The sequence below is a fragment of the Doryrhamphus excisus genome, linkage group LG17 (genome assembly GCF_037039965.1).
Source record: "Doryrhamphus excisus strain RoL-2023G ecotype Guam linkage group LG17, RoL_Dexc_Guam_v1.1, whole genome shotgun sequence".
NCBI lineage: Eukaryota > Metazoa > Chordata > Actinopteri > Syngnathiformes > Syngnathidae > Doryrhamphus > Doryrhamphus excisus.
The window spans coordinates 11477519-11492815 of NC_136373.1; the positions used below are offsets into that span (position 1 = coordinate 11477519).

General features: G+C 41.5%; 1 protein-coding gene across 3 annotated transcripts in view; it reads left to right on the plus strand.

Moving 5' to 3' along the window:
* Nucleotides 1-15297, plus strand: part of LOC131137599 (copine-5-like) — a 185620-nt gene that overhangs the window by 32414 nt on the left and 137909 nt on the right. For all 3 annotated transcript variants that reach the window (XM_058085726.2, XM_058085727.2, XM_058085728.2), the window contains exons 2-3: nt 9605-9645; nt 10358-10404. In XM_058085726.2, the coding sequence (XP_057941709.2) occupies nt 9605-9645; nt 10358-10404 (88 nt within the window). The remainder of the gene's footprint in view (nt 1-9604; nt 9646-10357; nt 10405-15297) is intronic.

The following is a 15297-nucleotide window of genomic DNA, read 5'->3' on the forward strand; positions in this document are numbered from 1 at the left end:
AGTTCCATGCTAAATGGCTAACGCTAGCACAACACTGGACTTCAGCCACGGTCATCACATTGACAGCACGTCAATAGCAACTGGAAGTCCAATTTACCTGGCAGTTCAATGCCAAAATCATCAGAGAGATGTAAGAATGTGAAAATCACTGGTTAGTTGGGCCACTATTATGCCAAGGTAGCACTGTATATGACAATAAAAACAATACCTGCAATGCTCCAGTCTCTGGCAGGCCATGGAATCCGTGATAAGTGAAACACAGCGACAGTAGATACAAATAACTTTGGTCTTGCTACAAGAGCCATCTGCCAGGGATTTGAAGCTAACTTTACCAATCTAAATACTCGTTTCTTTCTCCATTTACCATCGGTATTTTTTCCAGCTTGTGGCTACAGAGTTACCGTGCTTCAACCAAACTACGGTGGGGGCCGAGGGTCAAACAGGAGGAGTGCACATTAATCGTGCGTCAAAAAAATAATCATTAAAGTAAAAAAAATAGTCAAAAACTAGTCATTAAAGGAAACTTCTGTTAACGCCTTAACTTTGACAGCCCTAATAAAGACACATTTGTCTTTGAATGCATATGTAACTTTAAAAAAATGTAAAATATCAAATGACAGATAGACAGCCTTGACCTAAGTAGACAAAGACAAGTAGATAAGACAAAATAGTCCTGTCATATTTTTTCATTGTACTTTTCAGAAAATGAATGCTGTTAAACTCTTGTTTCATCTCTCGTCTTGTGGAGACCCAATATCTGTGTATATGTCTTTTGATGTTGGTGTCTCATGACCACCCCAATAGCTAAGTAGCTCTCAGTACAAGTATAGTCATATATTTAGTACCATATTCAATTCAAAATTCAATTCTGAATTCAGGTGATGTGCTTCTTCACCACCAGTCGACCTCACTTGCATTATTCACATTTTTTCAGTGAATTAGCAAAATAGCCTCAAGGTGAAGAGGACTACTTGGTAAAATAATGTGCAGCTTTAATGGGTTAGCTGACCTCTGCAGAACCCCTTCTCTGACACTTTGTTGCTGTAAATTTGCTCAAGGCTATGTCACACACAAAGGAGACCCGCTGACCGTCTGGTAAGTGAGTGGAGAGGCAGTGTCTCTATTCACTTAGAAGGAAAGAGTACCTCAGGCAACAGGAGGAAGCAAAGTAAAAGAATTCACTTCCTCCTCCCGCCCATCTCCCGTTGTCTCTAATGTCATATGGGAACTTAGCTTTCAAGCCCTTGTTTGTCCTTCCAAGGGCCAACCAGGCAGCAGATCACATCAGCTAATCAGCCACATTCAAGGCTGTTCAAAATCACTTCCCACAGAATTGGTAGTCATTACTCATTACTCATTGTATTTCCCCCAAAAATAATCCCATGAGCTATTTTTGGTCGTTGTTTTATTTGTCCAGACAATCGTACGTATTTTTAGTTGTAGCAGGCATTAAAAAGATGAAGAAACTAAGGAAACAAAGTGGTCTATTATTATTTCTGTTCAAAATCACTTCCCGCAGAATTGGAAGTCATTACTCTACCAGGGAAATAGTGGAGAATTACTTCTGTGGGTTCCTGTTTTAGCTGTTTGAAGATGAACTATATCAGCAAGTTGAAGTATTTGTGATTTTAGAAATAAGAAGTTAGTATGTTCTCTGTAGGCGGCATTATGAATTATTCTTGCTGACCTTTTTTGCAGTACATTTAGTCACAGTCCTCAGCTGGACCACAGCAGGTTCCAGGGCAGGCTCTGCAGGGACAGTGTCAGGCCGTACCAGCGTTGCATTGGACCCCGTGTCCATGAGTGCTGTGCACCTCTTGCCTGCTATTGTCACTGGGATGTGGCAGAAGTCTCTAACATAGGTCCAGTCCACCATTACCACTTCGCTCTGTGTAGGCGGCAATGGGGTGTGGTTGTTTATCCCTTGGGCTCGTGTATCCCCCTTTACAGGGGCCCCCGGTGGTTTCCCTGCAGTGCTGCCAGCTTGTGGCATTCCCCCAGGAGGTGTCCTTCAACTCCACAGCCCCAACATGTCTGTGGTCGACGACGTCTGAGGCCAACTGGGGCAGCCAACTGCAGGACAGCTCCTTCACCGCAGCTTGTGGTCGTTCTGGCTGTTCGAGCCATTCACTGGCACACACACATACGGCGGCATATTGTCATACGCTCGTTGCAAAGGCACTCTATATCGTGTGCCAGGACACGCAAGGACTCTCCAGGCCGTCTGTGTCTATTGTGAAACTCTGAGCGTAGCAACACAGGTTGGTTGTACTGTCGTACCGCCTCTCAGAGACGTGCAGTCCCCCCTCTCCTCATGATTTAGCAGGAGCAGGCATTCAGCAACTTCATCCAACAGGCAAAGAGCTAACTGCAGGGCTCTCTGTTTATAGGACCACCCGGCTGCTTCAGCCAAAAGTTCAAACTGGGCTTGGAATACCTCCGATGCAGATTTGCCGTGAAACGTTGGCCTGCCATGGGCGCCGCCATCTTTGTTTACATCACTTGCCGCTCCAACTCCGCCCATGCTGCCGTCATGGTGCGCAAAGCTTTCCCGCCACGCTAACCATGACGTGAATCCCTCCTCTGCGGCCAACTGTCTTGCCGCCTCTCTGACCAGGTGTCTGGAAGAACAAAGATCCATTTCCTCCTCTTCCTCTTCTTTCTTCACCTTGACCGTCAACATAGTGTGCACGATGAGTCCTCACTCAACAACACTAGCTCCCGGTGCGGGTCCGTAATAACCCATCTGACACCAGTGTAACACTCTACGCTCAGCCAAACACCAGACGACACGGGTGGAACAGAACAGGTCCAGAACAATGATCCCTAACAAGGGCTACTGTCACGGCCGTAACCCACGCCTACAACTCTCCAACATGCGGGTTCTGCCTCACTTCCTGTCCGTCACCCCTTTTCCTTCCCAAACCCGGAACTTATCTCTCCATTGCAAATACAACACATAATACCCCTAAGGGTCATTACAGTTTACCATTACATTACCTACCATGGTTTGCTCAAAAGAAAGAAAAGTTGATAGAGAAAACTTCAAAGTGACCGGACCGACTAATACAGTGCATCCGGAAAGTATTCACAGCGCTTCACTTTTTCTACATTTTGTCATGTTACAGCCTCATTCCAAATTGTATTAATTTAATCTCTTACCTCAAAATTCTACACAAAATACTCCATTATGACAATGTGAAAAAGTTTTTTTTTTTTACTTTTTGTTTGTTTGTGCTCTGACATGCACAGTCAACTGTGGGACCTTATATAGACAGTTATTATATTTCCAAATCATGTCCAATCAACTGAATTTACTGCAGGTGGACTCCAATTAAGCTGTAGAAAGATCTCAAGGATGATCAGTGGAAAAAAGATGCACCTGAGCTCAATTTTGAGCTTCATGGCAAAGGCTGTGAATACTTATGTAAATGTGATTTTTTTGTTTTCTATTTTTAATAAATTCAAAACATGTAAAAAAAAAAACCTTTTTTTCACATTGTCATAATGGAGTATTTTGTGTAGAATTTTGAGGTAAGAGATTAATTTAATTCAGTTTGGAATGAGGCTGTAACATGACAAAATGTAGAAAAAGTGAAGCGCTGTGAATACTTTCCGGATGCACTGTATATGTATGTTTAAGATCATTGATAATTGTATTGAAACAAAAATGGCGTTGTTTGTTTTTGTTTACATTTGATATTCATATGAGCTTCTTGTTGGTGCATTTTAAGGCAAAATGAGTCTCTGACTTTTGCTGTGAAAATAAATAGCATAAACTGACCTTAGTCAATTTTGATTGAAGACAACTGGTCTAGAGGTTTGTACTTGCAAACCAGACTGGTGACAATAGCTTCTTCTCAAGCAAGTCAGAGTTTTTCTCCCTGCACACACGCACACCCATGCACACACACACATGACCTGGGGGGACAAACAGGAGGAATTATGATGCTCATTTTTATATGATGGTGATGATTGCAGCAGACTCACCAAGCAACTGTCGAACAGCCAAGTAATAAGCCGGCATGCATTCTACAGTTAGCATTGAGGTGATGAAGATACTGGATTAAATGCGGAGGGTCATGGATGCCAGCCATAGGGACAGTCAGGCAGTGTTTGTTATCCTGGTAATTACCCTGACAGTATTCCTCAAAAGGTCTTAAAGTAGACCTCGAAAAGCTGTTGCTATGATTACCACACACGTTTATGGCAGAGGAATTTGGATTTGCAGGAACATGAATGATGTCCTGATGCTCAGATTGAGTCCCGAAATCTCATCTCTATTCATTGAATTCCTGCAGGTCCCTAAAGGGATCGGGATTGTTATGAGTGCCATGCAATTTATTTATTGACACAGCTCAAAACCTTAAACCAGGAACCGGTAATGGTGATGGCAATGGTAATGGAATACATCACATAACAATTCACAGTTCCATGTGTTCAAAATGAGTAGGAAGAGGCAAAGCTTATTAAACCCCCCTTGCAGTACTTTTATTCACTTCCTGTACTCCACATGTGATGTTTTTTGTAATAGGATATATATATATATATATATATATATATATATATATGATCATATATATCAGAGGTAGGGAACCTATGGCTCGGGAGCCAGGTAGGGCTCTTTTGATGACTGTATCTGGCTCTCAAGCATTTACCACAATAAAAATGTATGTTTGCTAACATTTTAAAGTAAACATCACAGAAATCACTGTTAAAAATATTAAAAATCAACAACTTTCTTATGCATTTTAATTCGTCCATCTATTTTCTACTGCAATACGGCCGACCATATCCATCTTTCCTGATGATATTTTCCAGGTCAAACACCAAAACTCGATTATTACTGGGTAATGCGTTAGTGTACCTCGGTCATTAAGATGTAAATGTAAACTTTCCTTCTTTAGTCAAATAGTCACCTAGCTAAAGCTGCAGAACCAAGCCTTCTGGCAAAGATGGCCAAAAGAATGAAATATACCGAGTATGGTGCAAAACCATGCAGCAGCAGAAGTTGCATTAATGGCAGCAAGTATTTGATTTATTGTTGGACACTGCGCTGCTCACGAAAGTGTGCTTGCCACACCACATTGGCGTGGGGTAGTGTGCCTGGTCTACGTAATTAGAGCCAATTATATCTAAAACTGTTGGTCTTACATAAAAATGCACACATTTTATTGCATTCAATGTTTTAAAAAATGTATATGGCTCTCACAGATACACATTTTAAAATATCTGGCCTTCATGGCTCTTGTAGCCAAAAAGGTTCCCGACCCCTGATATATATGATCATGTCCAATCAACTGAATTTACTGCAGGTGGACTCCAATTAAGCTGTAGAAATATATACGTATATATATATATATATATATCTTCTGTGCATGTGGATATATATATGTATGTACTATATATGTATATATATACAGTAAAGTCTCGTTATATCGATATCGGTTATAACAAATTACTTCTTCCAGACAACTTTATTTTTCACACTTCCACCACCAGAGCGCAGCACACACACCGATTCCCGCACTTCCTGGTTCACAGGTCATGCTCAACCCGCCCCACATAGCTGGCCAAATACATGCCTGCTACTATATGTAGCCTGTTACAGATGCAGCATACTTTCCCAGGTTGGTCTGCTGGTTTTCTGCTGCACCCTCTCTGAACATGTCCCATTCGGTGCACTCAAAACAGTCTTGCAGTGCAGACATAGCTCCCTCTGGCCACACCCTCACATTCTTCACAGCAGGCTTTCCTCTGGTGAGCAGGGTCTGGTATGCAGGAATTAGCATAACAGAGAGATGGTCTGAGGAGCCAAGGTGGGGGCGGCGGACTGCTTTGAGTGCTTTCTTGATGTTTGTGTAAACCAAGTCCAATGTATTCTCCCCTCTGGTAGCGGAGTGTCAAATTTGGGAGAAAACTTTATTTTTCTTGCCAACATTAACTTGCACTCTCTTGCTACGTAAAGGCATGAAAGACATGAAAGCCACAACAGGAAGCGGAAAACCCCCGTCCCTCGCGCCTACCCCTCCGGGTGGCAACACCTTCCCTATCGATAGTTCCGGGGTGAATTATGTCCCGGTAACCTATCAGCATAAGTTTATTTTTATTTACTGTAGTACAAAATGTATTGTAGTACAAAAGCATGCTAGATACGCAATCCATGAACTCAAGGAGAAAATTACATGCCATATCAAAGATCCGCCCACTTTTAATGCAGTTCGGCGCAGGATCGGATATATGGATAGTCCGGTTATATCGGTATTTTTTCCGACTCCCGAGAATATCGATATAACGAGACTTTACTGTATATATATGTGTATATATATATATATATATATATATATATATATATATATATATATATATATATGTATGTATAATATTTCCCCCCTCCCAGTTTCCATGTGGTGCATCTGGCCTGTTTTGGCTCCGGGTCGGGTATCCCTTCGGCATTCCCCCATTCCCCCTCTACGCTGAGATGACCGAAGGTGGCCCTGTGTGTCGCCCAGCCACTCTTTTTAATGCACTACACATGCACAGGCATACAAACGGAAAAACCCCAAACAAATAAAAACATGAAAGCATAGGGTAAGCAGACAATCTCTGCCTGTCAGTCAACAGGTCAGCAAACATTGAGTGGCTGAGAGGCAGAAGGAGACAAAAAAAATACTTAAATTATTCCCCACAGCCCTTCAAAAGAATACCTCTTATATTATGTGACAGGTTAAAAATATGAATGATGCTTATTGCATCTGTCTCTTAAATCAGTTTGACCGATCAAAGTTCTTACAGCATTGGATGATGGTCAGTGGCCGCCACACTGTTACACTTATCCACCGGCTGTGGAACAGCTTTTGGAGTAATTCTGTCTTTTTTGGTCCTGCTTTTTGGAACATCCCATTAATAACTGTAGGTTATCAATTGTCAATGAGCTAGGTGTTGTAGACAAATGCAGTATTCACATGTTCTGGAAAAAAATAACATCTTCAGAGCCATTTTCAGTGCTGTTTGAGATCCTCAGCCTTCAAGAAAGGTGGAGCGATAAAGAGGGAGAGAGGGAGAGATAGAGAGAGTGACACCTCTGTCACTCCATGGGTACTACTGGATCAAATGCATAACACTGTATGCTTTTGGTGTAAAATGCAGCATGCAGGGTCATTTCATCCCTACTTTAATATTGTCTTACTGTGTCTTTAAATATGCCAAATGAGAACACAAAAAAGTGCAGGGTGATCATTTCATTCCAGCGAAGATCCTGTGCAGACCTGTCGAAGTTCCACTAGTCGGATTTAAGAGTCAGATAACCGTTGAATTTTGTGCTGGAAACTCTCATAAAGTTTCAGAATTTGATCAGGGAGCCAGGGAACCACCTATTAGTACAAAGAGTCTACCCGGCTGGTTTTTGGAGAGGTCTTCTGCGCATGTGGATTGCATCATCCATCTACCACTCAATCGACCGCCTCATCTCCATCACCTATCTACGCTTCAGCTTTGTTCCGCCAGTCATCTCCGGGATTCATTCTACCGTGGAAAAAACTGGTGGTCGGACTTTGTGTGCACTCAATTTATTTCATTTTTTGTGGGGATTTTATGGCCATAATTCCTTTGTATTGAAACCTGAATATTGTCTTCATCCAAATTACACATTTCTTTCTTTCTGTGGTGTACATGTTTGAGACCGGTTGTTTTAAAGTAAATTCAAATAACATAATAGTCCAGTTCATGGATGAAGTGACTTTAGGTCTCAAGAGTCCAAAACCTGAAATAATAAAAACTGCAATTAGTTTTCCAATTGACAAACATACAGTATACAGTGAAGAAAATAAGTATTTGAACACCCTGCTATTTTGCTATTTCTCCCACTTAGAAATCATGGAGGGGTCTGAAATTTTCATCGTAGGTGCATGTCCACTGTGAGAGAGATAAACTAAAAAATCCAGAAATCACAATGCATGATTTTTTAACAATTTATTTGTGTGATACAGCTGCTAATAAGTATTTGAACACCTGAGAAAATGAATGTTAATATTTGGTACAGTAGCCTTTGTTTGCTATTACAGAGGTCAAACGTTTCCTGTAGTTTTTCACCAGGTTTGCACACACTGCAGGAGGGATCTTGGCCCACTCCTCCACACAGATCTTCTCTAGATCAGTCAGGTTTCTGGGCTGTCGCTGAGAAACACGGAGTTTGAGCTCCCTCCAAAGATTTTCGATTGGGTTCAGGTCTGGAGACTGGCTGGGCCATGCTAGAACCTTGATATGCTTCTTACGGAGCCACTCCTTGGTTTTCCTGGCTGTGTGCTTCGGGTCGTTGTCGTGTTGGAAGACCCAGCCACGACCCATCTTCAATGCTCTGACAGAGGGAAGGAGGTTGTTCCCCAAAATCTCACAATACACGGCCCCAGTCATCCTCTCTTTAATGCAGTGCACTCGTCCTGTCCCATGTGCAGAAAAACACCCCCAAAGCATGATGCTACCACCCCCATGCTTCACAGTAGGGATGGTGTTCTTCGGATTGTACTCTTCATTCTTCTTCCTCCAAACACGCTTATTGGAATTATGACCAAAAAGTTCTATTTTGGTCTCATCTGACCATAAAACTTTCTCCCATGACTCCTCTGTATCATCCAAATGGTCATATGCAAACTTAAGACGGGCCTTGACATGTGCTGGTTTAAGCAGGGGAACCTTTCGTGCCATGCATGATTTCACATCATGACGTCTTAGTGTATTACCTACAGTAACCTTGGAAACGGTGGTCCCAGCTCTTTTCAGGTCATTGACCAAGTCCTGTCGTGTAGTTCTGGGCTGATTCCTCACCTTTCTTAGAATCATTGAGACCCCACGAGGTGATATCTTGCATGGAGCTCCACTCCGATTGAGATTGACCGTCATGTTTAGCTTCTTCCATTTTCTAATGATAGCTCCAACAGTGGACCTTTTTTCACCAAGCTGCTTGGTAATTGCTCCGTAGCCCTTTCCAGCCTTGTGGAGGTGTACAATTTTGTCTCTGGTGTCTTTGGACAGCTCTTTGGTCTTCGCCATGTTACAAGTTAAAGTCTTACTGATTGTATGGGGTGGACAGGTGTCTTTATGCAGCTAACGACCTCAAACAGGTGCATCTGATTCAGGATGATACATGGAGTGCAGGTGGACTTCTAATGGGCAGACTAACAGGTCTTTCAGGGTCAGAATTCTAGATGATACACAGGTGTTCAAATACTTATTTGCAGCTGTATCACACAAATAAATTGTTAAAAAATCATGCATTGTGATTTCTGGATTTTTCTTTTTAGTTTATCTCTCTCACAGTGGACATGCACCTACGATGAAAATTTCAGACCCCTCCATGATTTCTAAGTGGGAGAAATAGCAAAATAGCAGGGTGTTCAAATACTTATTTTCTTCACTGTATATCATTCTCCTTCACTCATTTTGGCCCAATGCTTTTTCAATACCTCTGTGACTTGCAGTCGGAGCCAATGAAAACATCCTAAGACGTGTATCTCTGTGCATGCTGAATGCAAACGGCATTAATTTGGCTTATTGCTGATTGAATAAAGAGCACTCTGATGTGTAACTATCTTCTCTTCTTTTACAGAAATCTCTTAGACAGAGACACATTCTCCAAATCAGACCCATGTAAGTTTTTTCTTTCTTTTTTTCCAACGATGCTATTACAGAGGGCGATACTCTGTGAGAACTCAGCTCATTGACACTGCCTTTTTGCAGATGTCGCACTTTCAAATATGAACTGGGTTCATTTGGTCTTGCGGTTTGAAAGTGTTCCTTCAACAGCGTATCATTTACAGTAATGTGACAGCCTTGACACTCAATGTATAAGATTGCTGTTTGAATGTATTTTGGTGAGACAACCTCAAAAGGGCCACGGCAGCATTTTGCAGGACTTTACAAGTCTGACATAATGAGGGAGACATTTAACATAATGGGTGGGAGGTTTGAGCCCTTGGTGTAAATCATCTGTAGAAAGAGAATATCACACTCAGCCTATTTTGCATTCAGCCTTGTTGTGTTCGCCCTCTTCAGCTTCATTTGAAGATACACAATCAAATTCAAATCGAGGAAATCCCACTGTGAAGAAAATGTGTTTTGATTGCAGAGCGTAAATGGTGTGCCTTTAAGCACGCTTGCTTCTTTGTGTGTGAATGCTTCATGTGAACTTGCGTCATCAAACGTGGCACTTTATTCTGCTGGGTAGGTGTGGAAGTATAATTCATGATGAATGTCTGCTAAGACGCCACAAAAAGAAACAGTGACCGAGGAAACGGCAATCACGCTTGACTGAAATCATCGACTGACTCCTCTTGTTCTTTGGCCTTTTGCTTTTCCACAGTGGTGGTGTTGTACACCCAGGGTGTGGAATCCAAACAGTGGCGAGAGGTAAGACACCCCTCCCTCTCTCAGTAACACAAGTCAATCACATATGTCACCAATTATGACATCCCAGGGGTCACCAACGCAGGTAGCCCCCCATGACCGCCTGAGACTGTTTTCATTCAGGATTCCAGTGAATAATGTAAGAAGACTAGAAATAAATGCATGGTGGAATAGAAAAGGTGAGTTGTTGTTCATGTTCTGCTAAAACCAGCATATTCTGCTTGTTTGGGTTGAAATAAGCTAATAAATGTTAATAAATAAATAAATAAATGTTACAAAAATGTAAAACTTAAACACTTTAAAAAAGTAAACTTTTGGCCATTTTCATTTAGTAAAGGTAGCTCTCACAAGAAAAACCTTGGAGACCACTGACGTATGCTATATGGCAGCCAACTCTTTGTTTACAATCACATCACTACTCTCAAGCCAAATGCTGTGAATGTCAATCATTTTACTATTGATTGACCTTGCAAACATCCCCAAAGATTATTAGGCCCTCCACCTCACCTTCAGGCTGTTGACCCTTGGACCCCAATTAAACTCAAGGGGCGGAATAAAAGCAAAAGAAGAAGAAAGCAAAGACTGCTATAGATGGTGGGCTCTTGTGGGAATATTACAAGCTCCCAATAATCCCAATGTGTGCCTTTACAAAGGAGCAACATCTTAAAATGAACTTGAAAATCTGTTTGATACTTTCACGTCCTTCATGCTTCTTTATGAGCAGAAAGTCAGTGGTATAAATGTTTTCACGATGTTCCTTTCGAAATAACTGGTTGTTGGCATCATCCATTCCAGGTAAATATATCATATAGCAGACCAACACAGGGATAGATGAGAAGGGAAATGAACTGCATAGAAATGACAGAAAGTGTCTAATCATTATTCGCTCCTCAGACTCCAACCTCCTGGTACTTCCCTGCAGGACCAAGCTCCGAACCTGGGGAGACAGAGCCTTCTCCATTTCTGCCCCCACCCTCTGGAATTCTTTGCCCCATTCACTCCGTGCTTGCCCTGACCTTCCCACCTTCAAAAAGCAACTTAAAACCCACCCGTTTAAATCCTTTTTTAATGTCTATAACTTTTTATACCTGACTGCTGTGCCCTGCTTTTCGCCTTGTTTTTAGCTCTGAATGAATGAATGTTGGAATGGAATGGCCTTTCTTGTCATTATACAAGATGTACAACGAGATTGGAGAGCTTCTCCTTTCAGTGCAGTAGTCAAGTTCAAACAAAAGTATATAAAAGTAGAGTAAAAAAGACAATTTAACAAGATGTATTTTATGTATGTTGTCTTTTAATGTCTTTTTTTACTCTGTTTTCACTGTAAAGTGTCTTTGAGTATCCTGAAAAGCACTATACAAAAAAAAAAAGTATTATTTAAACTAAAGTAGGCGGTGGATAACTTTGGGCACCCTTGATGTTTTATTGTTTGAATACTACCACTAATTATTGGAACACAACATTAGTTTGGTAAGCTCATTGACCCTTGACCTGCATACACAAGTGAAGACAATCATAGAAAAAGTATTTAAGGTTGCCAATGTCAAGTTATATCTTCTCTGAAGAGTAGCACCATGGTAGCCTCAAAACAACTGTCACATGACCTGAGAGCAAAGTTTGTTCAAGATCATGGTCTAGGGCAGGGGTGGGCAAATATTTTGACTCGTGGGCCGCATTGAGTTAACAAAATTGTCCAGGGGGCCAGAACATGTATTTAACACACACATTTTCCTTGAATGATTTGTCTAATTGTAGCTGTATGTTCTCATGTGGCTTTTTTCAGGAGCACTTTAAACATCAAACTATGTCACTAAATTTTACATTTAAAAAAAAAATGACTAAATAAGACATGTTGCCAGTTTGTATGTTAAAAGTTGAAATACTGAAAAAGCAACTGGCGAGCCGGATTCAAACACTTGGTGGGCCGCATGTGGCCCCCGGGCCGTAGTTTGCCCACCCCTGGTCTAGGGGAAGGATACAAAGGCTAGCTCAGAGTTGTCAGTTGTCAGGTTCCACTCTGAGGATCATATTGAGAAAATGGAAGACCACAGGAACAGTTCTAGTTAAGGCCAGGAGTTATTTGGAGTTAAAATGGAGTTATTTGGACATAACGTGAGGCGGTATGCATGGCGGATGAAGAACACAGCATTCCAAGATGAACACTTGCTACTCACAATAACATTTGGTGGTGGTTCCATCATGCTGTGGGGCTATGTGGCCAGTGCAGGTACTGGAAATCTTCTTCAAGTTGAAGGAGGCATGGATTCCAGTCAGTATCAGCAGATTGTTGCCAACAGTCTTCAAGAATCAGTGACAAAGTTGAAGTTGACTGGATATTTCCACCAAGACAATGACCCTAAACACGGCTCCAATTTTACTAAAGCATTCATGCAGAGGAACAAGTACAACGTTCGAATGGCCATCTCAGTCCACAGACCTAAATATTATTGAAAATCTGTGGTGTGATTTAAAGAAGGCTGTCCATGCTTGGAAACCATCAAACTTGACTCAACTGGAGATGTTTTGGAAAGAGGAATGGTCCAAAATACCTTCAACCAGAATCCAGACCCTCATTGGAAGCTATAGGAAGTATTTAGATTTGATAAAGGAGGATCTACTAAACATTGATGGCATTTTTCTGTTGGGGTGCCCAAATTTGCCTACTTTAGTTTAAATAATGATTGTCCACTTTCTGTAAATCCCATAAACTTAATTTACCTTCTCATCTATCATTGTGTTGGTTTGCTATATGATATATTTAGCTGAAATGATGCCAACAACCAGTCATTAATAAAAGGAAAATCTTGAAATTATGAGGGGTGCCAAAACCTTTTCATACCACTGTAAGTCACACATACAACAGGGTTTGCATGCCTAATCTTTCACGAACAGACATTTAATTCTTTTGCATGGAGAAAACAATATGAAATATGTGTAAATCAGGAATGAAATTTACATACATTTGACCTTTATCCACTTTGTCCACTCTCTGGGCTCCTGTTGACAGGCTACACTGTCAAGGCCAAGTCCAGTATAGCGAGCTCTTCATGCAACATGGGTGTGATAGCCATAATCAGGTTTTTATTGGACAAATCAAAAGCATTTCTTTAAAGGAGCTTTGTCAACTTTTCCGACCTGTGATTGTAATTTGGATGTTGTATTCTCATGTTAAATCAGTGGATTTCCAATTGGGGGCGCACCCCGAGAGGAGGCCCAGCATTTCATTATTAACCCCTCAGGGGTCAGAGTTTTTTCAAGAATATATTCCGTTTTCATATTGTTTATATACAGTGCATCCGGAAAGTATTCACAGCGCTTCACTTTTTCTACATTTTGTCATGTTACAGCCTCATTCCAAACTGTATTAAATTAATCTCTTACCTCAAAATTCTACACAAAATACTCCATTATGACAATGTGAAAAAAGTTTTTTTTTTTTACTTTTTTTGAATTTATTAAAAATAGAAAACAAAAAAAATCACATTTACATAAGTATTCACAGCCTTTGCCATGAAGCTCAAAATTGAGCTCAGGTGCATCTTTTTTCCACTGATCATCCTTGAGATCTTTCTACAGCTTAATTAATTACAGCTAAATGCAGTAAATTCAGTTGATTGGACATGATTTGGAAATATAATAACTGTCTATATAAGGTCCCACAGTTGACTGTGCATGTCAGAGCACAAACACCAAGCATGAAGTCAAAAGAGCTGTCTGTAGACCTGCGAGACAGGATTGTCTTGAGGCACAAATCTGGGGAAGGATACAGAAAAATTTCTGCTGCTTTGAAGGTCCCAATGAGCACAGTGGCCTCCATTATTCGTAAATGGAAGACGTTTGGAACCACCAGGACTCTTCCTAGAGCTGGCCGGCCTTCTAAACTGAGCGATCGGGGAAGAAGGGCCTTAGTCAGGGAGGTGACCAAGGCCCCGATGGTCACTCTGTCAGAGCTCCAGCGTTCCTCTGTGGAGAGAGGAGAGCCTTCCAGAAGGACAACCATCTCTGCAGCAATCCACCAATCAGGCCTGTATGGTAGAGTGGCCAGACGAAAGCCACTCCTTAGTAAAAGGAACATGGCAGCCCGTCTGGAATTTGCCAAAAAGCACCTGAATGACTCTCAGACCATGAGAAACAAAATTCTCTGGTCTGATGCCTTTGTCTGGCCACTCTACCATACAGGCCTGATTGGTGGATTGCTGCAGAGATGGTTGTCCTTCTGGAAGGCTCTCCTCTCTCCACAGAGGAACGCTGGAGCTCTGATAGAGTGACCATCAGGGCCTTGGTCACCTCCCTGACTAAGGCCCTTCTTCCCCGATCGCTCAGCTTAGAAGGCCGGCCAGCTCTAGGAAGAGTCCTGGTGGTTCCAAACGTCTTCCATTTACGAATAATGGAGGCCACTGTGCTCATTCGGACCTTCAAAGCAGCAGAAATTTTTCTGTATCCTTCCCCAGATTTGTGCCTCAAGACAATCCTGTCTCGCAGGTCTACAGACAGTTCTTTTGACTTCATGCTTGGTGTTTGTGCTCTGACATGCACAGTCAACTGTGGGACCTTATATAGACAGTTATTATATTTCCAAATCATGTCCAATCAACTGAATTTACTGCAGGTGGACTCCAATTAAGCTGTAGAAAGATCTCAAGGATGATCAGTGGAAAAAAGATGCACCTGAGCTCAATTTTGAGCTTCATGGCAAAGGCTGTGAATACTTATGTAAATGTGATTTTTTTGTTTTCTATTTTTAATAAATTCAAAAAAAGTCAAAAAAAAAACTTTTTCACATTGTCATAATGGAGTATTTTGTGTAGAATTTTGAGGTAAGATATTAATTTAATACAGTTTGGAATGAGGCTGTAACATGACAAAATGTAGAAAAAGTGAAGCGCTGTGAATACT